The sequence below is a fragment of the Sphaerodactylus townsendi genome, linkage group LG07 (genome assembly GCF_021028975.2).
Source record: "Sphaerodactylus townsendi isolate TG3544 linkage group LG07, MPM_Stown_v2.3, whole genome shotgun sequence".
NCBI lineage: Eukaryota > Metazoa > Chordata > Lepidosauria > Squamata > Sphaerodactylidae > Sphaerodactylus > Sphaerodactylus townsendi.
This window is the reverse complement of record NC_059431.1, coordinates 113,614,068-113,640,123: the sequence shown is the minus strand read 5'-3', so window position 1 is coordinate 113,640,123 and position 26,056 is coordinate 113,614,068. Positions and strand designations below refer to the sequence as shown.

The following is a 26,056-nucleotide window of genomic DNA, read 5'->3' as shown; positions in this document are numbered from 1 at the left end:
CGGCCGCAGCTTCCCGTCAGTCACTCAGTGAAGGTCTCTTCACTGATGCCAAAGTAACTTGTAAACATCTGCACAGTCAATCAAATCTCCAACGGCTAACCAGAAGCCTTCCTGGGCCAAATCCCTGCCTGGACCCGCCCACTTTCTAAAAACACTTGACGGTGCCGGGAAGGGCATCAGTGGGTATCGTGAGAGCCAGCAGGGTGCCGTGGTTAACAGTGGCGGACTCTAATCTAGAGAACTGAGTTGGATTCCCCACTCCTCCACATGAAGAAGAAGAAGAAGAAGAGTTTGGATTTATATCCCCCACTTTCTCTCCTGTAGGAGACTCAAAGGGGCTGACAATCTCCTTGCCCTTCCCCCCTCACAACAAACGTCCTGTGAGGTGGGTGGGGCTGAGAGAGCTCCAAGAAGCTGTGACTAGCCCAAGGTCACCCAGCTGGCGTGTGTGGGAGTGCACAGGCTAATCTGAATTCCTCAGATAAGCCTCCACAGCTCAGGCGGCAGAGCGGGCTTGGGCTAGTCACAGTTCTCTCTGACCTCTCTCAGCCCCACCTACCTCTGTGGTAAAGAGAGGAAGGGAAAAGGAGTTTGTAAGCTGCCTTGAGACTCTTTACAGGAGAGAAAGGTGGGGTATAGATCCAAATTCCTCCTCCTCCTCCTCTCAACCACTGCCCCATACAGCTGCCGGCACGCCAGTATTTTAATTGCAACCAGATTTCTGCTTGGGGGTTTTCAAATTCACCTGTGCCTGAGATTCTATGTTCACCAACAGGCAGCCCTGAGGGAACGTACAGCCAAACACCAACAGACACAGCGTCCAGTGTGAGCATTTGATTGCGTGGGAGGCCCAGTTGACAGCTTTTTTCAGCCCCACACCACAGGCAGAGGGCAAGGCCAGGGCTCCGAGCTTTCCCAGCAGCCTCTGCTGATTTTGGGAGAAGCTGCCAACATCCCTCTTCCAGACTAGCCTTCAGCCCAAATTCTTCTTCTTCCTCCTCCTCCTGTCTCACTTTGTTCCTCGGATTTCAAGCTTTCCCCTGGTATTAGCCCTCCCTTGCGGCAGACTACAGCAGGAAAAAGGGAAGCCCTGTAAGGAGACGTTGACCATGATAGGAAAGCGATCGCAAGAGGCGGTAACAATCCAGAGAGGAGTATGCCAGCATAACCCTCGGAGGATGCTCGTCTGGTGCTGAAAATAGCATTTGTGTAAAAACCTGGAGGGCTCGTTCATCTTTGGCCCATGATGTATAATTTGCAAAGATGATGCTGAATTTTTCCACCTGTACTCCCCATACACACTAAGCAAGCATGTATCTTTTTTTGTCTTGTCTATGTTTAGCATGAATAAATATATGGCATGAAAGATCAACAGGATGTCTTCATTATGAGTACTTCATTACAGTCAGTAGGGTGTCTTCATGGCTGACTTGCAAGTCCAAATCTACCATCGAGTTCTCTCCTCCATTCTGGCCACTATCAGACAAGAGTCTGGCCACTTTTGGGGTCCCAATTCACCGTCCGAGAACCACTGACCTCAGCCACTGTTTTGTAAGAGTTAGAATTAAGAATGGGAAATTCATCCCCCCCCCCTCCCCCAGATTCCTTAGGATTTGCTTTCTGAAGCTCTTCAGAAATAAACTTTGAAGAAGAAGAAGAGTTTGGATTTATATCCCCCCTTTCTCTCCTGCAGGAGACTCAAAGGGGCTGACAATCTCCTTGCCCTTCCCCCCTCACAACAAACACCCTGTGAGGTAGGTGGGGTTGAGAGAGCTCCGAGAAGCTGTGACTAGCCCAAGGTCACCCAGCTGGCGTGTGTGGGAGTGCCCAGGCTAATCTGAATTCCCCAGATAAGCCTCCACAGCTCAGGCAGCAGAGCTGGGAATCAAACCCGGTTCCTCCAGATTAGATACATGAGCTCTTAACCTCCTACGCCACTGCTGCTCCTACGCCACTGCTGCTGTGAAGATTGTTTTTCATCTCTAAGTTTGAAAAATCACCGACAGGTTTCTGGTTTAAGCTCTCACTTGGATGGCCCAGGCTAGCCCGATTTAATCAGATATCAGAAGCTAAGAAGAGCCAGCCCTTGGATGGGAGACCACCAAGGAAGCCCAGGGTCATTAAGCAGAGGCAGACAATGGCAAACCACCTCTGAATGTCTCTTGCCTTGAAAACCATTCGGGGTCGCCATACATCGGCTCTGTTGATGGCACTTGACATACAAACACACCTTGGTTACAGAGCTTTGGACCCTTCCAGAAAGGGTTATCACAAAGTAAAGGGATCCTCTTAAACCAACCTTTAACACCCAAAGAGCCATTTGGAGCCGTTTTCCATGGAAAAGAAAACACTTGGAGCCGCAAATACTTTTTGACATCTAAAATGAAGATAACACTGTACATATTCTCATGCAGGGAGAAGTTCCCTTCTCTGGGGCCCATTTTTACCCATCAAAGAAAAAAAAAGGGGGGGGGGGGGAAAAAGCCTGTTGTTTTGTATATGATTCAAATGACCAGCAATAGAACCCCCGTTGCACACATTTCTGTTTTCTTGTGTTGAAAGACACGGATTATGCCCCCCCCCCCCCAAAAAAGAACCCCCTCAAATTCCACTTGGATGGTGGATCAAAATTGATGCCTTTAATGGGGTTGTCAACTTCCAAGGGGGGCTGAACTCCCCCCCGCCCGAGAAAATGTCTGCAATGGAGGATGGATGCAACAGCCATATTCCTCTCTAGGAACGGGGACTCTTTCCCATTAACCCTTAGGGCAACTCTCCGAAAGAGGCTGAGAGGAGCCAAACCACATGGAGCCGGAGTGCAAGGACAAAAGAGCCGCATGCGGCTCTGGAGCCACAGGTTGCAGACCCCTGTCTTAAACCAAACAGTTGAACGCTCTGGATTATAGTGTTGTCTCCAGTTACACTGTTTTAGTTAAGATTTAAACATTTGCATTATATTTTTAAAATAAAGAATTCGAACAGGAATGACAACTCACCCTTCCCCCAAATTCCCCAGGGGCCTTCAGACCCTTGACCTACCTCAAGTGTCCCAAACTATAATAGCGCGATTCTCCGTCTGTCGACCGAACCACCTTGATTGTGAAGATCGGTTGCAGCTGCCTCAGCTCAAGCATCACAATGGCAAGATAATGCACGAAAAGGAGAGCGTCCACCAGTGAAACGGAAAACTGGACTATTCCCTGATAATTTAGGTCCTTGGAGTCCAGAATGCGGACGCCGTAAAAGAGCCAGTAAGAGACGACCAGCAGAAATATGAGGACCCAAACGAGGGCGCGGAACACAAACAGCCTTGGGAGGTTGGCCTTGGGCTGACGGAAAAAGAGCGCCCAAGTCCCAATCAACAGAATCAGGAGTTTGAAAGCCACAGAGATAAAGAGTCCCTCGCAGGCCGTGCCGCAGGCCTGCAGCTCATTTCGCCACAGGATTTGCGGGAGCAGGATGAAGGCAATGGGAGTGAGGAAGACCAGGAACCCTAAGATGGCTGCCACTGTGGAAACAAGATAGCGTTTGCAGTCCACGCCGACGCCATCCTCCAGGTCCTTGCCAATTCTGGCAACGTCCTCCAGGGAGACGCTGTGCTCGGAGGTGCCCGTGATAGCGGTGGTCGTTTCGCCCCAGTTGTCATCCTGGAGGGAACAGAAGAGTGTTCAATCATCGGGACTACCACATCGCATTCCTGACCTGCAAGATATGGGCTGATACCTCTGCAGAGGCCCCCGACCTTTTTTAAGCCAATGGGCATCTTTAGAATCCAGAGACAAGTTGTGGGGTGCAACCCCCAAAGGATGGCCGCAGGAAGCAGAGTCACACAGGGAGCGCGGGTGTCACACAGGAAGCAGAGCCGAAGGAAGTCCAAGAGCAGGACAGGAGAGAGGTAATTCAAAATTATGCTGGGAAATAGGAGAGAACAAAACTCACAAGGTGGTGGCAGATGCCACCAAAGCAACGTTGCTTTGATCTGTATACCCATCAGCTCTCCAGTGGCCAATCACAAGCCCTGCAGAGTAAGAGCTCCACCCACTTTTTGAAAACACTGGGCAGGAACCGGGGAAGGAGTTGGTGGCACCACATTGGACAGCACCTGGTCTACAAAGCTGGCAGGGCCCGGTACAAGTTGCCCTGTCTGCCAACATGGATGGCTCTTCAGAAAGGAAACAGCTTTTCCCCTAAGGAATTTTTCCAAGTCTCCTCGTTACTCCCTACAGCATCCAGTCAGAAGGATCAGAAGCTGTGAAGCCTCCCTCCCTTCCAACATCAGACGGATTTTGGATTGGAACGGATATCTAATGAACTATCATTCATTCATTCATTCATTCATTCATTCATTCATTCATTCATTCATTCATTCATTCATTCATTCATTCATTCCGTTTATACCCCGCCCTACACCAAAGTCCCAGGGCTGCTTACACAATGGGGTTAAAAGCCCCATTAAAACATACAATATGCCTATTCCTCGTTCCCGCCGAAGACAGTGGTGGCGAACCTATGGCTCTCCAATTGGCCATGCTGGCAGGGGCTGATGGGAATTGTAGTCCATGAACATCTGGAGTGCCGTAGGTTCGCCACCACTGGCCTAAGATATACCAACATACCAGATGTGCCAGAGCGTGCACATCTTCCCAGATATATTATAGGCACTTGAGCTGTTTGTTTCATTCACCGTGCACTGCAGGAACCATGGATGGTTGAACAAATGTATGTTAAAAGTGGATGTTTTTGGGTGGTGTTTTTGTTTTGTTTAGTTTTTGGTAAACTGCAGGTAGTCTGTCTCCAAGCAGAATCCTCAGATGCTACCCAAGCTCCCTCGGATGGCCAGGTTAAGAACATAAGAACATAAGAACTAGCCTGCTGGATCAGACCAGAGTCCATCTAGTCCAGCTCTCTGCTACTCGCAGTGGCCCACCAAGTGCCTTTGGGAGCTCACATGCAGGATGTGAACGCAATGGCCTTCTGCTGCTGCTGCTCCTGAGCACCTGGACTGTTAAGGCATTTTCAATCTGAGATCAAGAAGGATCAAGATTGGAAGCCATAGATTGATTTCTCCTCCATAAATCTGTCCAGGCCCTTTTTAAAGCTATCCAGGTTAGTGGCCATCACCACCTCCTGTGGCAGCATATTCCAAACACCAATCACTCGTTGCGTGAAGAAGTGTTTCCTTTTGTTAGTCCTAATTCTTCCCCCCAGCATTTTCAATGAATGCCCCCTGGTTCTAGTATTGTGAGAAAGAGAGAAAAATTTCTCTCTGTCAACATTTTCTACCCCATGCATAATTTTATAGACTTCAATCATATCCCCCCTCAGACGTCTCCTCTCCAAACTAAAGAGTCCCAAATGCTGCAGCCTCTCCTCACAAGGAAGGTGCTCCAATCCTTCAATCATCCTCGTTGCCCTTCTCTGCACTTGTAATTTGTTACCAGTAACTTGTTACCAGTTGGCTGCAATACACATTCAGACAAAAGGCACAAAGCCCCGCTGGAGAGCCCTGCGTCACCGCTGACTAAAGAGATTGCTGGTCCGCTTCCCAGTTCCTGCCCAGTTGCTTCACTGCATTCCCTTTCAACAAAATAGATCATTTACATCCTTCCGGTCTCTTTCTTTCTTGCTGTTTCACTAAACTCCCTACGTTTTCTCAAGCAGAAAATAAAAGTTTGAGAGAGAAGGGGCAGAGGTGGGATCCAGCAGGTTCTCACCAGTTCCCAAGAGTGGGTTACTAATTATTTGTGTGTGCCGAGAGGGGTCCGCTTTTCCGTTAGAAATTCCATTAGGTCCCAAAATCATAAAGTCCTGTTGTTTCCTACGTGGCTGGTTAGGAAAGGAAGAAAACGGGATAATTCTCCCTGTGGGGCTGTTTTAAAAACATGTTTTAGAAAATATGGTAAAGTTCCTTGTTTAAGGAAAGTATCCTTCTTTTGATTTCTAGAAACAAAATGAAGTATTTGAAAGTATTAAGTATTTGACAGGCAGTCAATGAGAGGAGAAGTCGTTGTTTCTGTTGGCAGTAGATGATAGGACTTGCTGTAATGAGTTTAAATTATGGACAGAAAGATACCAGCTGGAAATTAGGAACTTTTGTTTTACAGTAAGAGTTTTTTACAGTAACAGAGAAATTATTAATGCCCCGCCCCCAGAATGCCCGGCCACGCCCACGTCGTGCCCCTCCCAGCCCCATTGGCGCTACGCCACTGTTTGAATCCCACCACCATGGGAACCTGTTACTAAAATGTTTGGATCCCACCACTGAGTGGGGGGGACTGCATTTGATGCTCTGGAAGCTGCAAAATAAATCCAGCCTTCCCAAGTACCGCCGATGTTTCAGTTTCCGGCAACACCCACTCCAATTTGTTTCTGGAGGGAAAAAACCCACATTTTCCCCCTTATGCCTTCAGAATTCCCAGACAATTTACATCTCCAGTTCTTCTGAAATCACAACAACCCTGAATTTAATTAATTCCATAACTTACAAACTGTGGTTTATAACCACTGACTACAAATTCTCGTGCCAGCTGCCTGCGGTTGTTTTGAACTGCCATTTGCCATGTAAACTTTGTATCTAGCTATAGTTGGTTCACAGAGCCCAGTTGCCTCCATGCGGGTAAAGCGGGTGGGGGGTCCTCTGAGAAGACACGGCATCCGGAACAGGCTTTCCAGTGCCCCAATGCCACACCTGGAAGGTTCCAAGGGGACCAGCTGCTGAATAAAACCAGAATTTCTAACATTTGGGGAATATAAACCAGTTTATATAGCCATTTGCTACTGGTGAACCTCTTGGCCTGTGTGCACTGTTTCAAGACTTTCCAGGGCATCTGGCTGGCCACTAGGAAAACAGGACACTTATCTAGATAGACAACTGTTTCTTATACTCTTGTGTGCATTCCGCACACGAGTAAAATAGGTTCAACCCAGTACCCTGAGAAGGGATCTAACCTAGGTTGAAGCCATTGTTGTTACCCACTGCAACCAGCTTGATCCCAGCTCGGAAGGCGGAATCATCCTGTGCCTCTTCGCCGCTCCGTTCCGATTGGCTACTGTTCTACGGCCATGTTCCGTCTATCCCCACACACGTTATTAAAAAAAACTGCCTCAGGAATGGAGGGACGAAGGTGGCGTTTTTTGATTGGCCAGCTGTACGCATGCCCGAAACACTCAGCTGTGATTGGCTGAATGGGGGACTCCTGGCACCAGAGATTCCGCACTTTACTGGAATCGAGCTGAGTTTGAGCGTGGTTCCCTGAAAAAGTAGTAGTTCCCAACTGGAGTCGGAAATTTGACCATTACATGGGGCGAAGCTGGTACAAAACCACGTCGATCCCAGTGGTTGTGCGGAGCACTTAGGTCGAATGCAGCTAGAACTTAGGTCGATAACGCAAGTGCGGAATCGACCTTAGAGACATTCCCATGCCAGAGACCTGCTACCAGTGAGAACAGGCAATGTGAATGCTGCTGGGTAGAAATTCGTCTGAGTCAAAGAGAGGTCCACAGGCTCAACAGCCACAGATGTTCGTGCCTTTTTAGGGGATAAAGAGCAAATGTGTCAAAAAAAGTTCCACCACAACAGCGTAGGGAAACTCGCCAATGAAAGCAAGTCAAGCCCAAGCGGAAAGGACAAATGACACACCGTTTCAGACTTAAGCTGCTCAGGGATCTACAACTGTGAAAATGATCCATTCTACAAATCAGTTCGGCTTGACGGGTGATGCCATGGGCGAATCGATCTCCATGGTGAACTTGTGGAACGAGACACTTCACTTTCCTGTATGCTTTGGAAAAGGTTGAGCATTTGAGCGAACAAGAGTAAGGAAACTGAACCCCGGGAGACTGTTTTCCGTCTCCTGGCGGCTGCACGGCTCGCAAACTTATTGTTGGATTTTACAGCCTTGCTTGCATGCAGCAGCACGGAATTCTGGGAGATCTCTATGAACATTCTAAAGGTGACAGTTGGAAACAGTTGCTCCCTGGCTCTTGCTGAGGAAAGATGTTATGTGTTCTGTTAACCAAAAGCCTCTGACTGAAACGATTAATATTGTAGACTATGCTTGAAATTGTAATCAAATGATGACCTATGAATGTATCTGTATATAAGTGATATCTTTGTGTACATAGTCTGTTTCTCTCTCAGTTTAAATAAAGCTCTCTTATGTTTAATGATTTCTGAGGTAAAAAAAGGCTGGTCTTTAGCTAGATAACTATTCACATCATAAAGCGGCGCATAAAGCTACATTCTGCTTGTTACTCTGCGAACAGGAGCATATAGAAATATACTTGTTGCCCTTCACTTATTAAGCCACATTGGGGATCATTTCACGTCTGCTCCCTCCTGCCATGAGACAGAACCCCTATCGCACGGCAAAAGATAAAGACTCAAAGCCATCTGTACAAAGAGTGCTGCCATCAGTCATCCGTAATAATTACAGGTAACGAAAACGAGGGAATACTCATTCAGCAAACAGCCCCATAAAATGCAACCGTTCAGGCAGACATGTACCAACGACGAAGGGAGACGCTCTACAAGACCGGTTGGGCTTGTGGGAAATTTCCAGGGCTGAGGACTCAGTCAGAAACTCCGGGTCTCTATTGAATAACATGAAACCCTTCAGACTAGTTAAGAATAGGCTCTTGGATCTTGATTTTCATAATTTGACTCGTGCTGCCAAGACAACCTGTTCTCCGACTACATTATTAATCCCATGCGAGCGTGGAATTATGGCAGCATATCTTCGTCTGTTGATTAATCCCACCCAGAGGAGAGCCTTGGCTACTGCAAGATGTAACGTGCTGCCATCAGCTCTGCTGGAGGGAAGATTTAAGAATATGGAATGTTCTAAAAGAGTTTGTTCATGTGATATGACTACAGTTGAAACACTTGACCATTCTTTGTTTCTATGCCCTAAATACAATAAGATACGCATGAAATACATGAATTCCATTTTCTTGCAATGTTCTCAGTGGCATGAGTGTTATAAGATACCCAATCTCCTGAACAGCTCTGATGTACTCCTTTGTGAAACTGTTGCAAATTTTGTACTGGAAATTAGTAATTTTAACTGTATTTCTTAACCTTGTTTTGTTTTAAAATTTTGTCCTGTTTTATATGCCAATAAAGGCTTGTGTTGTTATATAACATGAAACCCCCAGTAGAAGAGGGTCACTTCGGGTACAACAGAACCGGTAGGAAACTGCACACAATACGACCCATGTCCACACCGTAAATGGAAGCCAACTGCTACTTTCCAGAATAGGCTGAGGCAGATGATGCAGACGCCCCTCACTGCGTGTGCTGGATCTGAGCACTGGGTGTAATTCAGCGAAGACCTCGGGCTTGGGTCTGAGTCACAGACTCGCCCAGGGCTGTACTGTCAGCCTCTCTCCACTCCTTGGCCCGCTGTCACCAATAAAATGGGTGTAATCGCTAGTTAGCTCAAAGGGAAAGCATTTTGCCTCTTAGAAAGGCTATGGAAATGATTAGTTGCATGCAACAGCCCTGGAGACTGGGGCCAAGAGCTATTTGCAGAACTTTAATCCACAGATGTATTGTCGAAGGCTTTCACGGCCGGAATCACTTGGGTGCTGTGTGGTTTCCGGGCTGTATGGCCGTGTTCTAGCAGCATTCTCTGAAGATGCCAGCCACAGATGCAGGCGAAACGTCAGGAGATAATGCTGCTAGAACACGGCCATACAGCCCAGAAACCACACAGCACCCAAATCCACAGATGTATTCCCCAGTGGATTGAGGGCAGAGAAAACGCAATGGCCTACTCTCTGAACAGTCTCACTGGCTGAGGATCACAGCCTCTGACTAAGAACCGGAATGAAGGCATCTCTTGGCTGTATGCGATGCTGGATGTTTAATGCGCTTCGGAATGCAATCGTGTAAACAAATACCCTTTAGCAGTCTGACTCAATCCTTCAACAGCCGTTGTGATTCACATCTGTACATGTCAGACCCACTTCCTTGAGACTCCAAGAGGTGTACTGAGCACGGGGGGGGGGGGGGGGCCCCTATGCAGGCAATATCTTATGGCTGTCTCTGACACAATTCCTCTTCCCCGCAAGAAATAGTTCTGTCCCCACGTGAATAGACCGCCACTCCGGTTTTTTCCAGTGCTGTGGACATGGACCGGTTTCAACTGTGGTCGTTTCCCCACTTACCATCGACAACCCTTTGCTGCGCGCTACTCTCTGCATGCGTCATTTCTGGCGCGCTCCCAGCTTCCCCACGACCCCGTGCTCTGCGCGGGGTCATCAAAAGGCACCGTTTTGAGGAGCACTAGGAGTGACGCGCACTGAGGGGGCGCGAGAACAGCAGAGTCGGGGCAGCTGCGTTGTCGCCGCCCCTGTAGTGGGGAGTGCCACGGGACCCGTACTACTTGGCGAGAGTAGTGCGCAGCAGATCGTAAGTGGGGAAACGACCTATGTCTGTCATCAGCCCTTTTCGCACAAACCTTTTAAAACATTCTGAGGCAGGAAATAAAACATTTCCTCCATGGAATTCCAGACTGTTTTTACCCCAAAATGTTTTAATGCCAGCCTCAACATGTTTTAAATCAATCCCCTTTTAAAACGATTATCCAGTTGAGTATTTTTCCAATAAATCACAGGCGTATTTGTTTGTGTGAAAAATCATGACTAGCAAGAGAGGCGAAAGAGCAACATGTCTGTCGGATTCAAAATGGAAGATCACCTAACAGGAGAATTTTACCACAACACTGACATAACATGGAGGGAAATTGTAGGGAAAAGAAAGTGGAAGAAGTCTCTATACTCTGTCTCAGAAAAAGATGTTGGTACAGTCAGTTAAGGGTCAGCCGTTGAGAAAAGTGTATGCTTCTGCCTTCATTCATTCATTCATTCATTCATTCATTCATTCATTCATTCATTCATTCATTCATTCATTCATTCATTCATTCATTCATTCATTCATTCATTCATTCATTCATTCATTCATGGGATTTTTATACCGCCCAACCCTTGGAGGGCTCTTAGAATATAGTCCCAAACCAATATGAGAATTATCATTCATTTTTACACACTGCCTGTCAAAACCATTATTTTGTGCATTATTGAATGCCAAACTGAATGCCAAAATGTATTTCTACTTTCAAAATTTCAGACGGATGGTGGGGAGCAGGGCTAGGTAGGCACTAGGACGCAGGCTGAGAACTCTACAACAAAGAAGGTCCGGCATGCTGAATTCTGTGCAGAGGAGTGTACAACCCTTCTAACATCTTTTTCTGAGACAGACTATAGTGAGGGGATAGAGCTGAGTTGGTCACGAGAATGCAGTTGGAGGGCCTACAGCTCTGGCGGGAACAAGCAGTAATCGGGCCCTGTGGTCAAAGGTATTTCTCACTGACCCACACCCTGTACAGCATCATGTTTCAAAAGTGACTCAAGATTATAACTGGACTCTGGACCTTTTGAGAGTCAAAACTGTCTTTGGCCCTTTCCCCATTTACCTTAAGCCCCGCGCTACTCTCCTCAAGTAGCGCCGGGTCCAGCTGCACTCCCCACTTCAGGGGCGGCGAGAACGCAGCCGCCCCGACGCTGCCTCTCTCGCGCCCCCTCAGCGCGCGTAATTCCTGGCACCTTTTGAAATGGCGCCTTTTGATGACCCCGCACAGAGCACGGGGTTGTGGGGAAGCCGGGCCGCGCACCAGGAATTGCGCGCACTGGGAATTGAACGCAGCAACCCTCGGACAAAGGTGAGTGGGGAAAGGGCCTTTGTCAGATACTTCATCAAAGCTTTGACTCTTGAATGCTTTTACCTCCAAAATCTTGTTAGTCTTTAAGCTGCTACAGGATATGAATCTCACTCTTTGCCATCAAAAGTGACAGATCAGAAGGCAGCAAAGAAGAATATCAACAGGTTGTCTCAGCAACTGATGTTGAAACTACGGCGTCAGGTTGCAATATTTCAAACAGAATTTTTTTTTACAAAAACTAGCGTTAAAATATTCAGAATCATTATCAGCAGCACAGGGGCTGTGTGCCAAAAGTCCAAATTGCTCCACGCAGAAAAACCAGGTGCCCAAAAAACTGCCCATGTTCCTCACTCCTTACCTGAGTTTCTTCCACTTGCGAAGAATCGTTCCCCAACAGCGGCTGTGCAGTGGGCATCTGAATTGTGACTGACTTCTCAGACCGGCTGCCATCTTTGCTCCGGGGGGATCTGTGCCTGTCCCGGCTCCTTTGGCAATGGGAAGAAGAGAGAAAAGGTGAATTACACAACCCCCACCATCCTACACTATTGGTAAAAATGAGTCCTAATGGGGCTCAGGAGTCTGAAGTCGTTACGGACGACGCAATGAAGAGATGAGACACAGCGATATCAAGGATCCGGTGGAGAGAAGCCAGCGGCGATCTAGTGTAATCCGTGGACCTGGCTAATCTGCCGAGCTGGGGTCCCTGGCACCTTTTATTAAGGGTTTGGGAAGGCGGGAGAGTGGGAGAAAGTTGCGCAATTCATGACTCATTGGGGCTGCGTACGTGCGGGAGGAAACGTTCCTGTCTGGGTCGAATCCATACTTGGGGGTCTTGTGACCCTTTGTCTGGGGCATCTTGTAACCCGTGAGTCAGAGGGGTCTTGTGATGGGTGTGCGTGTGAGCCCAGGAGGGGACTCTTTAGTTTGGAGAGGAGACGGCTGAGGGGGGATATGATTGAAGTCTACAAAATTATGCATGGGGTAGAAAATGTTGACAGAGAGAAGTTTTTCTCTCTTTCTCACAATACTAGAACCAGGGGGCATTCATTGAAAATGCTGGGGGGAAGAATTAGGACTAATAAAAGGAAACACTTCTTCACGCAACGTGTGATTGGTGTTTGGAATATGCTGCCACAGGAGGTGGTGATGGCCATTAACCTGGATAGCTTTAAAAGGGGCTTAGACAGATTTATGGAGGAGAAGTCGATCTATGGCTACCAATCTTGATCCTCTTTGATCTGAGATTGCAAATGCCTTAACAGCCCAGGTGCTCGGGAGCAGCAGCCGCAGAAGGCCATTGCTTTCACCTCCTGCATGTGAGCTCCCAAAGGCACCTGGTGGGCCACTGCGAGTAGCAGAGAGCTGGACTAGATGGACTCTGGTCTGATCCAGCTGGCTTGTTCTTATGTTCTTATGACAGATGGCGCAGGCATTCCTGTGCACTTTCTGAGGCTCTACTGGGTCCGTTGGCGCACCCCAACAGGAGTCAGTGGAAATTGGAAGAGGTTTTGCAACATGTTTTGGCCATGGGTCAGCACGATGAAGTCAGCGGTCATGTAAAACCATTTCAAAGGCTTCCAGGGAGAGCAGGAGGCTGCAAAGCAAACCAAATCCTCATGCGGATGTTTAAGGGGATTAGCAAGGAAGCACCAGGAGGCACTACACCTCAGTTCTGATGGAACACCCCCCTCCCCGTGAAAAGCAAGAGCTGAGGATCCTGTTTCATTAACCTGGCATGACCCAACTTTCTCCAGGATGTGGCCTACCACCAGAAGTACCTGTGCCCCTGAAGTCAAGTTCCTCCAAACGTTTGGAGCCTGGTCAACCGATCCCAGATTTTCTGCTCTCACACTGCTAGGGGTGGGAGGGAGAGAGAAGGTCAGAGAGCAGCTGGTACAGAAGAATCTGCCAAAGTGTCAGGATTCACTCATTACCAGAATATCTGGAATCAAACACCTACCCTTATTGACAATTGCTATAAATTACCAGCGTGGTGTAGTGGTTAAGAGCAGGTGGATTCTAATCTGGAGAACCGGGTTTGATTCCCCACTCCTCCGCCTGAGTGGAGTGGCAGAGGCTTATCTGGTGAACCAGATGTGCTTCCGCGCTCCTCATTCCTGCTGGGTGACCTTGGGCTAGTTTAAAGACAGGAAAAGGACCTGTCTGGCTCTAGTGTGAACTATACAAATCTATTTTAATGAAAATAATTGAAACATTTATATACCAGAACCACAACTCTTAATCAACAACAAATTATAAACAACAACAACAATAAAACAATGAACAATACATACACAGAGGATCCCAAATAAAATAATATCAAGTCTCTGTAATGGAGTAACAGATCCACTAATGGTGTAGAAGGATACCAATGTCTGATGCTTTAAAAAAAACCCAACTTCCATTGGTAGGTTTCATGTATATATATAGATAAACAGGATGTGGATAAAATCCTTGGCTAGCGGTCAATGGAAGGTGGGAGTATTGACCCGGGGAAAAAACAATACTTTTGACAAATATGTCTTCTTCAGCCACTTTAGGCACAATCGTTCTATCATAATAATAACTAGCGGTAGCCAGCCACGCGTTGCTGTGGTGAAATGGGAAAGGAACAGGAGCAGCAAATCAATTGCAGAGGCCAGCAGTACATGCTCATGGAGACGCGCAGCCTGATACTGTGCGATGTCATTGATGTGTGTGACCGTATTCCTTCGGGGGGGAATGGAAAGGTGCCTTTCCATTCCCCCCTCCCACACATCTAGGCTGGCTGGTCATGATCCTTTACCTGGGAGTAAGTTTGATTGGTGGCAATGGGTGTCGCTTCTGAGGGGCGCAACTCAGCCATTCAAAGTATGTCACGGTTGCTTTATTGAGCTTACTCCTGAGTAACACATGCCTCGGAGGCAACCTGGTTTTCTGAACTGTAACCTCAGTATTCAGGGAAGGTAGGCTGACTGGCCCCTCCCTCCCCTCCCTTGCATGCCACCCCTCCCTCTCTCCTCTTCCCTTGCATGCCACCCCACCCCACCCCCTCCCTTCCCTCTCCCTCCGCTAGAGTGTGTGGGTCATATCCAGATGCTGGGCCCCCTACCTCCCCTCCCTTGCATGCCACCCCTCACTCTCTCCCCTCCCTCACTTCTCCTCCCTTGCATGCCTCCCCCTCCCCCACCATCCCTTTCCTCTCCCTCCCTCCAGCTATCTTTTACATTCAATCTTGTTCAATATGGGTGTGGAATATGGGTGAGAAAGTAGTCAAGAGGAGTTTGGATGTGAGGGAGGGCAGAGTGAGGAGTGTGAGGATGAGCTGAATGTGTGTGAGAGTATGTGTGTTGTGTGGTAGTAGTGGGTGAGGTATGTGTTTCACTTCCACTCGAGTTATTACCTATTTACTGTTTTCACTGCTCATCTGTGGCCATCTGCGCGAACATTCTAAGGGTATAGCAACCCTTCAGTCCACAGACATGCTGCACGAACATTCTAAGGGTGACAGTTAAACACAACCAGCTTCCTTGCCAGGAAAAAGATGTTTTACCTGGGCCAGGTATGAAATTTCAGGTATGTGAACATCTAAAAACACTCTTGCCTGGCTGACTACAGTGGCTGGGAATTTTCAGAGGAGTTGGCCCAGCAGTTCCTGTGCTAGACCATCGTGAACAAACTCACAGTTTGCTTTTTATATATATAGATGGTAAAAAATATGAACAAAGAAATAATCCCACAACATAGACACAATAATTATAATAAGCTGATACATATATATATATATGATACATATATATACATACACACACATATATACACACACATACATACATATACATATAGATATACATACATACATACATACATACATACATACATACATACATACATACATACATATACATATAGATATACATATAGATGTGTGTGTGTGTGTGTGTGTATGTGTGTGTGTGTGTGTGTGTATATATATATATATATATATATAAAGAGAGAGAGAGAGAGAGAGAGAGAGAGAGAGAGAGAGAGAGAGAATACTTACAAATGTTAAATATACAAATATATTTGTATATTTAGGAACCAAAATAATCTGGCTCACACATACAAAAAAAATTATCTAACTCCAAGGCAAAACATCACCTAATGCATACAAGCATGTTAGAAAGTCTTGTTGTTGATTAAGAGTTGTGGTTCTGGTATATAAATGTTTAAATTATTTTCATTAAAACAGGTTTGTATAGTTCACACTAGAGCCAGACAGCTTCTTTTCCTTTCTTTAAACAAGATACTGTCTCTGGCTCACTATATATATATATATTGACTTTGGGCTAGTCACAGTTCTTCGGAATTCTCTCAGCCCCACCTACCTCACAAGGTGTCTGTTGTGGGGAGAGGAAGGGAAAGGAGCTTGTAAACTACCTTAAGTCTCCTTACAGGAGAGAAAGGGGGGATATAAATCCAAAACTCTCTTCTCTCTCTTATGCAACTGGCTGAGAAGGCGCAAATAACAGGGGGAATGGAGCTAGCAGAGCCAAGACTCAAAATATTGCCGTACTAAAGATATTTGGTTTGACGAAGTTCAACAGTTTAATGAATAAAGCCGTGGAAATTAAGCAAAAAACAGTCCTAGGTTTCTCGGGCTGACAGAGAAGATAAATATGAGGTAGCAAGTGACGACTTCCAAGCGTATGAACTTTTCCCTCAGACTTCCAAGCGTATGAACTTTCCCCTCACTTTTAGTATTGCCAAAAGCCCTTTGTTAAACAGTTACCATGATACAGGCAGAACATTTATCGGGAGAGCACGTCCCTTGCCAAGGTGCCGGCAGATTCCGCTGCCTCCGTCACAGACGTCCCTCCCCAATATCTAGGAAACAGGCCCCAAACAAAAGGAAAAAAAACATGCTTCTCAGATGAAGGAAATGTTTCTTTCTTGAATGGGGTGGGGGGTGGGGCGGATTCCAAGACTCAGCTCACACCTATACCAGGGGGTGGCATGCAAGGGAGGGGAGGGAGTGAGGGTTGGCATGCAAGGGAGGGGAGGGAGGGGGCCCGGCATCTGGACATGGCCCACCCACCCTAGTGGAGGGAGGGGAGGGAGGGGTGGCATGCAAGTGAGGGGAGGGAGGGGGCCCGGCATCTGGGCATGGCCCACCCACTCTAGTGGAGGGAGGGGAGGGAGGGGTGGCATGCAAGGGAGGGGAGGGAGGAGTCCGGCATCTGGACATGGCCCACCCACTCTAGTGGAGGGAGGGGTGGCATGCAAGGGCGGGGAGGGAGGAGCCCGGCATCTGGACATGGCCCACCCACTCTAGTGGAGGGAGGGGTGGCATGCAAGGGAGGGGAGGGAGGAGCCCAGCATCTGGACATGGCCCACCCACTCTAGTGGAGGGAGGGGAGGGAGGGGAGGGAGGGGTGGCATGCAAGGGAGGGGAGGGAGGAGCTCGGCATCTGGACATGGCCCACCCACTCTAGTGGAGGGAGGGGAGGGAGGGGTGGCATGAAAGGGGAGGGGAGGGACGGGTTCCTATACCAAGGTTCACACACAGTGACAAAATGGAAATTCCAGATTTCCTAAAGTCGATATATCGGTAAAGCAGTGCAGTTTTTTTGGTGGGGTGTATGTGTGTATCCAAAAATAGCAGATTACCACATCTGAGGCTCTATAATTTGGGGGCGTCAAACTGGAGGGGGACAGACATTAGTGTGTCTATATTGTCTATATTCACTCCAAGAATAGCCCTGTTGTGGGGCAGTGGGGGAGAGAAGAGAAAGGAATCCTCCTCCGACATGCAAGATCTCTCTTGAATGCTTCCTTCCAGTCCCTGCTCTTTCCCTAAGCCACACAGTATGTCTACGACTTCCCAATGGGGTGCTTGTAAGGTTTATCCACCTCAGTATCAGGGGTAGCATAGACAGGTGCAGAATTCAGACCTTCTTTCTGATTACTGGGCCCTGTTACATGCAGGCAGAGAGTTTGCAGGGATCCACATTGCAAAATACCCTCCCTGGTAAAAGGAACTCTAAACAGAGTCTGTATCAAAAGCGGCAGATTCGCCTGTCCACGGCATCCTACAGGCCGCCCCGCAACACTCCGTTCGGGGGTCGCTAGCTTTGGGCCTTCAGCTGCGGTCCTCCAATGAGGGGGGCCTGATTTTCATAACCCCCATCTCCTTAGCAAAGAATGGGGGATGGGGCACCCCATTTGAGGGTCCATAACTTTGGACCCCCTAAACTAAACTGCACCAAACTTGGGGGGTCCCATCAGGACAGTCTCCAGAGGATACCCTGAAATTTTGGTGCTGATACATCCAAAAATGCGCCCCCTGCAGGAACATCCCAGAAATTTGCCCAAGAATCTTTGTTCTGCATTGAGTTTTCTGTATTGATGTCAATGCAAGCTGGGGGGGGGGGGGCACATTTCTGAAGGCAAAGTCTCAAAACTTTCAGGGTCTCATCAGGAGACTGACCTGATGATACCCCCCAGGTTTGGTGCGGTTTGGTTCAGGGGGGTCAAAGTTATGGACCCTCAAAACTGTAGCCCCCATCTCCTATTAGCTCCCATTGGAAACAATGGGGGATGGGGCACCCCCTTTGGGAGTCCATAACTTTGGACTCCTTGAACCAAACCTCACCAAACCTGGGGGGTATCATCAGGACAGTCTCTTGATGATACGCTGAAATTCTGGTGCTGATATGTGTAAAAATGCACCCCCTGCAGGCACCAATGTCCTGGTGCAAAAAAATTTGGTCGTGGTGGAGTGACCGCCCATTGCGGGGGGGGGGGGGGCATCCAACGCAGGTTCTGCGCAGGGCTACAGTTTGCCTCGCTATGCCCCTGCTAGACTTCCCCGGGCCCTCTTGTCCCATGGGAACAAAGTTGCCTTTGTTATCTTGTGGGGCAGGCTTTCGCTTGCTATCTGCTGGCCTTAGCTCTAAAGGCTGTTTTTCACAAATTTTTGGGAAAACGGGGCTCGCTCGGGGAATAAAGGGGACTGTGAATGCTGGCTTCATCAGAATTGGCTTTACCAGTGTGGTGCTTCGGTGCCTATTCAATAAACACTACTAACCAATACTTCAGAGTCCGCTTATTGGCTTAAGGGTCCAAGATCTAACAGTATCAATATTTTGTGCTAATTGGTCCCCCCTTGACTCTCCTTATAATATCAGTATTTTTACCAAGGGGTCCTCTTTGCCTCTACCCGAGGGAGGAGGCCCCTCAAAATTGTAGGCCCAGGCCAACTGGCCCACATGCCCATCCGCACGGCTCTGGCCTACTGGTTGGACACAGTACAGGGCAAAGATGCAGCCGGCCCCCATCTTTAAGAGGCGGCTGAAGCTCGATTGGGAAACGCTGAAGGGCAACAAAGTCAGCTATTCTGGTGGCAGAGAAGAGACCAAGGGGCGTGTGAGAATCTCATCTCCAGGAGATGAGACTCAGTCCCTACTGAGGCTGAATTTGGAGGGGAATGGGAGTGTCTTTAGTATCACGCTTGCTAGGAGTCTTCAGTAGCAAACCTCGGACAGAAATGGAAATAACAATGCTTACCATAGGTGTCAAACTCGCGGGCCTCCAGATGTCATGGACTACAGTTCCCATCATCCCCTGCCAGCATCATGCTGGCAGGGGATGATGGGAACTGTAGTCCATGACATCTGGAGGCTCGCGAGTTTGACACCTGTGGAACTGGAGCCCTAAGGAAAACACCAGAAGCCCGACATGGGTTAGCGCAGTGGTTCTCAACCCTCCTAATGCCGCAACCCTTTAATACAGTTCCTCATGTTGTGGTGACCCCCAACCCTAACATTTATCCATTTTACAGATGGAGAACACTGATGCAGAGAGTCTTAGGTGACCCCTGTTAAAGAGGTCATTCGACCCCCAAAGGGGTCCCGACCCACAGGTTGAGAACCACTGGGTTAGCGCTTCCAGCAGCCGCCATTGAAGGCTTTCCCCCAAGAATGAAAGTGCAACTCTTTTCTTTCCAGCAGCTACATCTGAAGCCGGTTTGTGAGACCAGAAAAAGAGGGGGGGGGGACACTGACCTGCTGAAGGGGGAGAACAAATCGAGAAAAAGATGGTCAGGGGAGGGGGTTCAAAAGGTCATCCTCGGTTATGTTTGCTTGCGCCGACTACCTTTCAAATGGAAAGTGCTACTCCAAAGCAGCGGAGCGTGACAACAGCTTTCTAGGGAGAGGCCAAAACATACACCAGCTTCTGGAAGCACAAGAGTTTGATTCTGGGTCATTAAGAAGGAAGAAGCAGGTCTTCAGGGACCAGGGAACTGGGCACCACGCGGACACCGGAGCACAGGAATGGACATTTGTCACTTACTTCCCCAGCTCCTTTTGCCCACCTCTGCATTCTGTGCCCAAACTGGCATTTTGCACTATCCTTACCCACACCCGCACACAGTGTAACCCTACCTCACTGTATGTTTGTTTTTTCCAAATTGTTTATAAAATATTTCAATTATAATTCGGTCTCTTTGTATTCTCTGCGAAACGTTTCAAAAGCCAACTCTGGTATAGCTGTCTAAAAGATCCCACCTAGCCTGCCTCTCGCACTGCCAAGCCGAGTTACTCCCCATTGCTACTTTAAAAATATTCTAACTGTTAAGCTAGATAAGAACAGTGATCCAATTTCCCGATTTTTTTCGCTCAGCCTCTCCCTTAGTTGCTATCTCTTGTAACCCTGTGGCTTTTCTTCCTCCCAACTGACCATCTGTGGTTGGGTGCCTTGGGTTGCCTTGGGGTGGCTGTCATAATAATTCCATGCTATCAAGTCAAGAGGGAGATCCGAGGCACGCAGGGCGGGGGTGGGTGGTGGGTGGTTTCGAAGCAAGAGACCGTCAGAGGTTGTTTGCCATGGTCTGCCTCGGCCCAGAAATCCCGGGTTTGCTTGCTGGTCTCCCATCCTACCGTGTTTCCCCGAATATAAGACAGTGTCTTATATTAATTTTTGCTCACAAAGATGCGCTAGGTCTTATTTTCAGGGGATGTCTTATTTTTCCGCTAAACAGCTGCATGCTCTGGTGTTCTGTTCGACGGGCATGCTTCCAAACAAAAACTTTTCCTATGTCTTACTTTCGGGGGATGCTTTATATTTAGCACTTCAGCAAAACCTCTACTATGTCTTACTCTCCGGGGATGTCTTATTTTCGGGGAAACGGGGTAATGCTAACTGAGGCCAAGCCAGTTTAGCTTCTGATATCTCATGAGATCCAGTTATTCAAGCTGCTGGAATTGCTACAGCAGCCCAAAATGCCACACGAAGGGCTCCCTTTGGAGTTTTTTTAATGCCAACTTTGAAAGAAAACTCCTTGTATCTTCCCTGCAAGCCAAAGGGTTTCCCCTGGGTGTGTAAAAAAGTAACCCCCGAGCATGGAGTAATCAACCCCAAGCAGATTCTTTGCTGGAGGGGAGGACAGGAGGTTGTTAAGATTATCTTTGTCTCTCACCACTGCAGCAAGGATTTTATTTACATACAACTGGAGGGACAGTCAAATCCCAACAAAACAAGACTGGATTTTGAAAGTCACAGAATGAGCAGAGATGGCAAACCTGATGGCGTTTATAAGAGACAAAAAAGTGGACAATTTCCTTAAGGATTGGAAACCCTCTGTGAACTGTCTACTGAAAACATATATGAATAAAGAAATAAAGGCAGGATTCGTTTCCCCTTGGAATCACTCCTTATGCTCACAAAGGTGGAAGCCTTCAGACTAGTTAAGAATAGGCTCTTGGATCTTGATTTTAATAATTTGACTCGTGCTGTCAAGACAACCTGTTCTCCGACTACATTATTAATCCCCTGCGAGCGTGGAATTATGGCAGCATATCTTCGTCTGCTGATTAATCCCACCCAGAGGAGAGCCTTGGCTACTTCAAGATGCAATGTGCTGCCATCAGCTCTGCTGGAGGGAAGATTTAAGAATATGGAACGTTCTAAAAGAGTTTGTTCATTGTGATATATGACCAACTCGGGTTGAAACACTTGACCATTCTTTGTTTCTATGCCCTAAATACAATTAGATACACATGAAATACATGAATTCCATTTTCTTGCAATGTTCTCAGTGGCATGAGTGTAATAAGATACCCAATCTCCTGAACAGCTCTGATGTGCTTTTTTGTGAAACTGTTGCAAATTTTATACTGGAAATTAGTAATTTTAACAGTATTTCTTAACCTTGTTTTGTTTTAAAATTTTGTCCTGTTTTATATGCCAATAAAAGCTTGTGTTGTTGTTAAAGGCAGGATTCGGGATTTAAATGAAAACAGTGTATTGGACTAAAGTGGTTTATAAGAAGAACTAAAAGTGAAAAAAAAATGCAGATATTAACTATAAGCACAGAACTAGATTTGCGTTTGGATCCATAATGAAGTAGCTGGAAGTCACCATATATATATATGTATTGATGAGTGTGTGTGTTTTTGTTTGTTATTATAACTGCGCCAGTGGGGAAGAGGAGACCAGATTTGGGCTTTTCCCTCTTTCTGTATATGTTGTCTCTATGTGCAAAACAAATAACACTTTCAAAAATCTAAAAGATTATCTTTGTCTCTCTTGCAGATCACAAAACTGCGGGGGGGGGGGGGAAGTAGGCTGTTACAGGCATGTTGATGAAGCAAGATCAGGGATAGATCCTGACTACACGCACATCAAGGACTGGAAGAGCAATGCACACATCATCTGCACAGAACCAAAGCTTTTAAAACATACGCAATTTTATGCACACCCCCCCCCCCAATTTTTTACCCCCTTCTGCAATTCTCTCCTTGGGGGTCTGCTCAGTTCACCAATACAAGCCTTGAACGGCAAAGCAACGGGAACTACCCCATCAGCGTCCTCCCTTCAATGCAATGAAAGCAGCCGTACCCTTGTCTCTGGGATTTTTTGGAGTGTCCTGAGCAGTGGGAATGTTCAGAGTAGGTTGACTCCGTATCCATGGCAGCAGAGGAAACAGGCGAAGAGCAGGGAGAGGCCTCGTGCCCACGAAGGGCCGCTCAGTCCAGAGGGGAAGAACTCGGTTGGTCCAAAGGTCAATAAATAGCCATTCCCGGCCCTCGGTCCCAAGGAGGCAGGAATGGATCTTCAACTTCAACATATACCTGTGGGGGAAAATTTCAATGACAGTTGTTCTTGTAAATACAAATACAAGAAAGTTGTTCTTGTAAATACAAAGTTGTTCTTGTAAATACAAAGAAAGTCGTTCTTGTAAATACAAAGAAATACAAGGGCACTTTTGGGGCATATGCCATTTACGATGCCAGGAATGATAAAACTGCCTCCACCCGTCCATTTGTGCTACTTGACCCTTCATGAATAGAAAGCTGGGATCTACATTTGGCAAATAAATAACTTCAAAAAGGGCATCTGGCAAATAAATAACTACAAAAAAACCCTACAAGATGGAAGCTTTTGAGAGCCAACATTTCCTTTGTCAGAAGTGTCTGATAAAGGGAGTTTTGCCTCTCAAAAACTTCCATGCAAAAATTGTGTTGGTCTCTAAAGTGCCACAGGGTTTGAATCCGGGTCTTTTACAGGAAGAAGCATAACAAGAGCGTGTGAAATACGGCAGAACATGTGAACTCAACCACAGGGCCGGAGAGAGGGGGAACCGTGTCCGGGGCACGCATGCGTCCTGCATCCCCGCCACCCGCCACCCCTTGGCACTATGCCACTGCTCAACCGTGAAGGAAACACCCTGGGCCGGAGATCCTCATTCGGACTAGGGAACAGAAGAGCAGGGAGAAAGACAAGAATGTTAAGGGTGGGGGGAAATTATGAAGAAGAGGGCCCCAAGAAGGTGAGCGACAAAACGGACATGTTGAAGACCACACAGAAAGCAACGGACACGTTAAAGAGGGCCATAGAGAAAGCGATGGACACTGTAAAGACAGATGCAGCTACCAATTGTGCCTGAACAAGGACGTCAACAACCCACTGAGGTTGGGACTCTTTAGTTTGGAGAGGAGACGTCTAAGGGGGGATATGATTGAAGTCTATAAAATTATGCATGGGGTAGAAAATGTTGACACAGAGAAATTTTTCACTCTTTCTCACAATACTAGAACCAGGGGGCATCCATTGAAAATGCTGGGGGGAAGAATTAGGACTAATAAAAGATAACACTTCTTCACACAAGGCTATACAGATAAAAATCCCAGGACTTGTGGAGTATTTCATTCACTGTATGCCCCTCCCTCTTCACACTTTGCTCCTTGTGCAGATCTATTCACTGAAAATGGTGGGGGGAAGAATTAGGACTAATAAAAGGAAACACTTCTTCACACAATGTGTGATTGGTGTTTGGAATATGCTGCCACAGAAGGTGGTGATGGCCACTAACTTGGATAGCTTTAAAAAGGGCTTGGACAGATTTATGGAGGAGAAGTCGATCTATGGCTACCAATCTTGATCCTCCTTGATCTCAGATTGCAAATGCCTTAGCAGACCAGGTGCTCAGGAGCAGCAGCAGCAGCAGGCCATTGCTTTCACATCCTGCAGGTGAGCTCCCAAAGGCACCTGGTGGGCCACTGCGAGTGGCAGAGTGCTGGACTAGATGGACTCTGGTCTGATCAAGCAGGCTAGTTCTTATGTTCTTATGATAGGAGTCTAGGACACCTGCAGACTGAGGTTTTGTGGCCTTTTTAACCTATTTGTGATGACCTTTTCTCTCCGAACCAATTCTGCCAGCTGAAAATCCCAGTCTTACCTTTGACGAAAGAAACAAAACTTTGTTAGCTTTTAAGGACAAACAAAAAAGAGACTCCGTCAGCTGCAACAGATCAGCACAGAGGCTCTGCTGGAAGTGCTTCAAAGAAGGCAACCCTCTGAGGTCTCTGACTGCACAGGGGCAGAGAGAGCATAGAGCTCAGTCACCCTGGCTGTAATTCTGGGGAGGGCGTGGGTGGGAAATCAGTGAGAGATAAAGACCGGACAGCTCCTCTCTAAAGCTATCTAAGCTGTTGTTGGCTGAGGTAACAGGTCTCCTCTGGTGCCAACAAAGGCCAACAGATTTATCACGGTGTCACTTTGGGGGATCTGCTTCACAGAGGTGCACATCCCAAAGGTGAGAACACCACCAATCAGTTATCCCGCCCCCCTCCCCTGGCCCAGGATTGTGCAACTATTTGGATGGCTGCAGCTGCTGCCCTCTACTGGTGAAGACTAGAAGTGCCGCACCTTCAAAACTGAACCCAAACCAAGAACTGGATCCAGGATGGGGACCTCCCATCTCTGCAAACTTCCAGAAAAAGCTGCCATTGGGGGTGGAAATTTGAAACAGGGCTACAGTGTCTGGTAGGGGAGGTTTTACCTTCCCTGCACCCCCCTCACACTTTCTCCAGTTTAGATAGATCCAGTGTATTGTCACAGCTAGAATCGAACGGCGGGTGCAGGTTTTCTGGGGTGTGTGGCTGTGGTCTGGTAGCTTTTGCTCCGAATGGTGTCTGAAGAGGCCGTTTGTAGATATAACATTAGGAGCAAAAACAACCAGACCACGGCCACACAGCCCAGAAAATCTGCAACAGCCAGTTAGATTGGTCCTCTGGAAACATTATTTGCCCCCCCCCCCCGGGGAAAGCAGAGGAGGAGGGAATAATACCCCCCCCCCCGACAATTGTTGGCAGCAAGAGGCAGAGGGAATAGGTTAAAACCTCCATGGACCCAATCCTTAACGACAACAGGTGGAGATATGCAAAGAGACAAGTGGTTCAATTACACGTCTGTATGGTCACCTTCACTCCCCAGAACTCGACTTCTGCACTCACGCCCACATGTTCACACAACTGGATCCCACATCTGGGGCGTTGATGTCCCAAACAAGACTAGCTGGGCAGTCCCGACGCTGCAGCTCTTGGGTTTATCAACAGGGTCCAACTTGGGGGCGAGGGCTCCCATGCAAGAGGGGCCGACTGAGGCTTGCCAACCTCCAGGCGGCGCCTGGAGACCGCGCCTCGATTTTTAGCTGAGCTCCAGGCAAGAGAGGCGGAGGCTGTCGCGCCAAGCGGGCGAGTGGGGAGCCCGTGCGCCTCCACGGCGCGGCAGAGCAGGGGGTGAGGACGAAGCGCCTTAAAGGCACAGATCTCACGACAGTCAGTCGTCCCAAAGCTGCATTCTCGCCTCCCCCCTTTCCTTTCCCGCATCCTGGAGTCCTCCTCCAGGCTCCGCTCCCAAATCTCCAGGAGTTGGCAGCAGCCTGGACCCCCAGTGATCCCCAAATCAGAGGGCTTCGGCTTCTCCTCCAACTCCCAGGATCGGGGCCCCCCCCCCCCCCCCCACACCCGCACGCAAGCTGGCAGAGCGACGCACCTCCGCGCAGCTCTTGGCTGCTGCCGGCGCCC

General features: G+C 47.9%; 2 protein-coding genes across 2 annotated transcripts in view; one reads left to right on the top strand and one right to left on the bottom strand.

Annotated features, from left to right (window-relative positions):
* Positions 1–22,797, bottom strand: part of LOC125436354 (vang-like protein 1) — a 60,920-nt gene extending 38,123 nt beyond the window's left edge. The window contains exons 1-3 of the mRNA XM_048503275.1: positions 22,587–22,797; positions 12,082–12,208; positions 3,040–3,647 (exon numbers count right to left, since the gene is read on the bottom strand). Coding sequence (XP_048359232.1) covers positions 3,040–3,647; positions 12,082–12,208; positions 22,587–22,657 — 806 coding nt within the window. The 5' untranslated portion in view covers positions 22,658–22,797. The remainder of the gene's footprint in view (positions 1–3,039; positions 3,648–12,081; positions 12,209–22,586) is intronic.
* The window catches only part of PHC1 (polyhomeotic homolog 1), a 249,717-nt gene that overhangs the window by 79,045 nt on the left and 144,616 nt on the right, over positions 1–26,056 (top strand). The window lies entirely within an intron of this gene.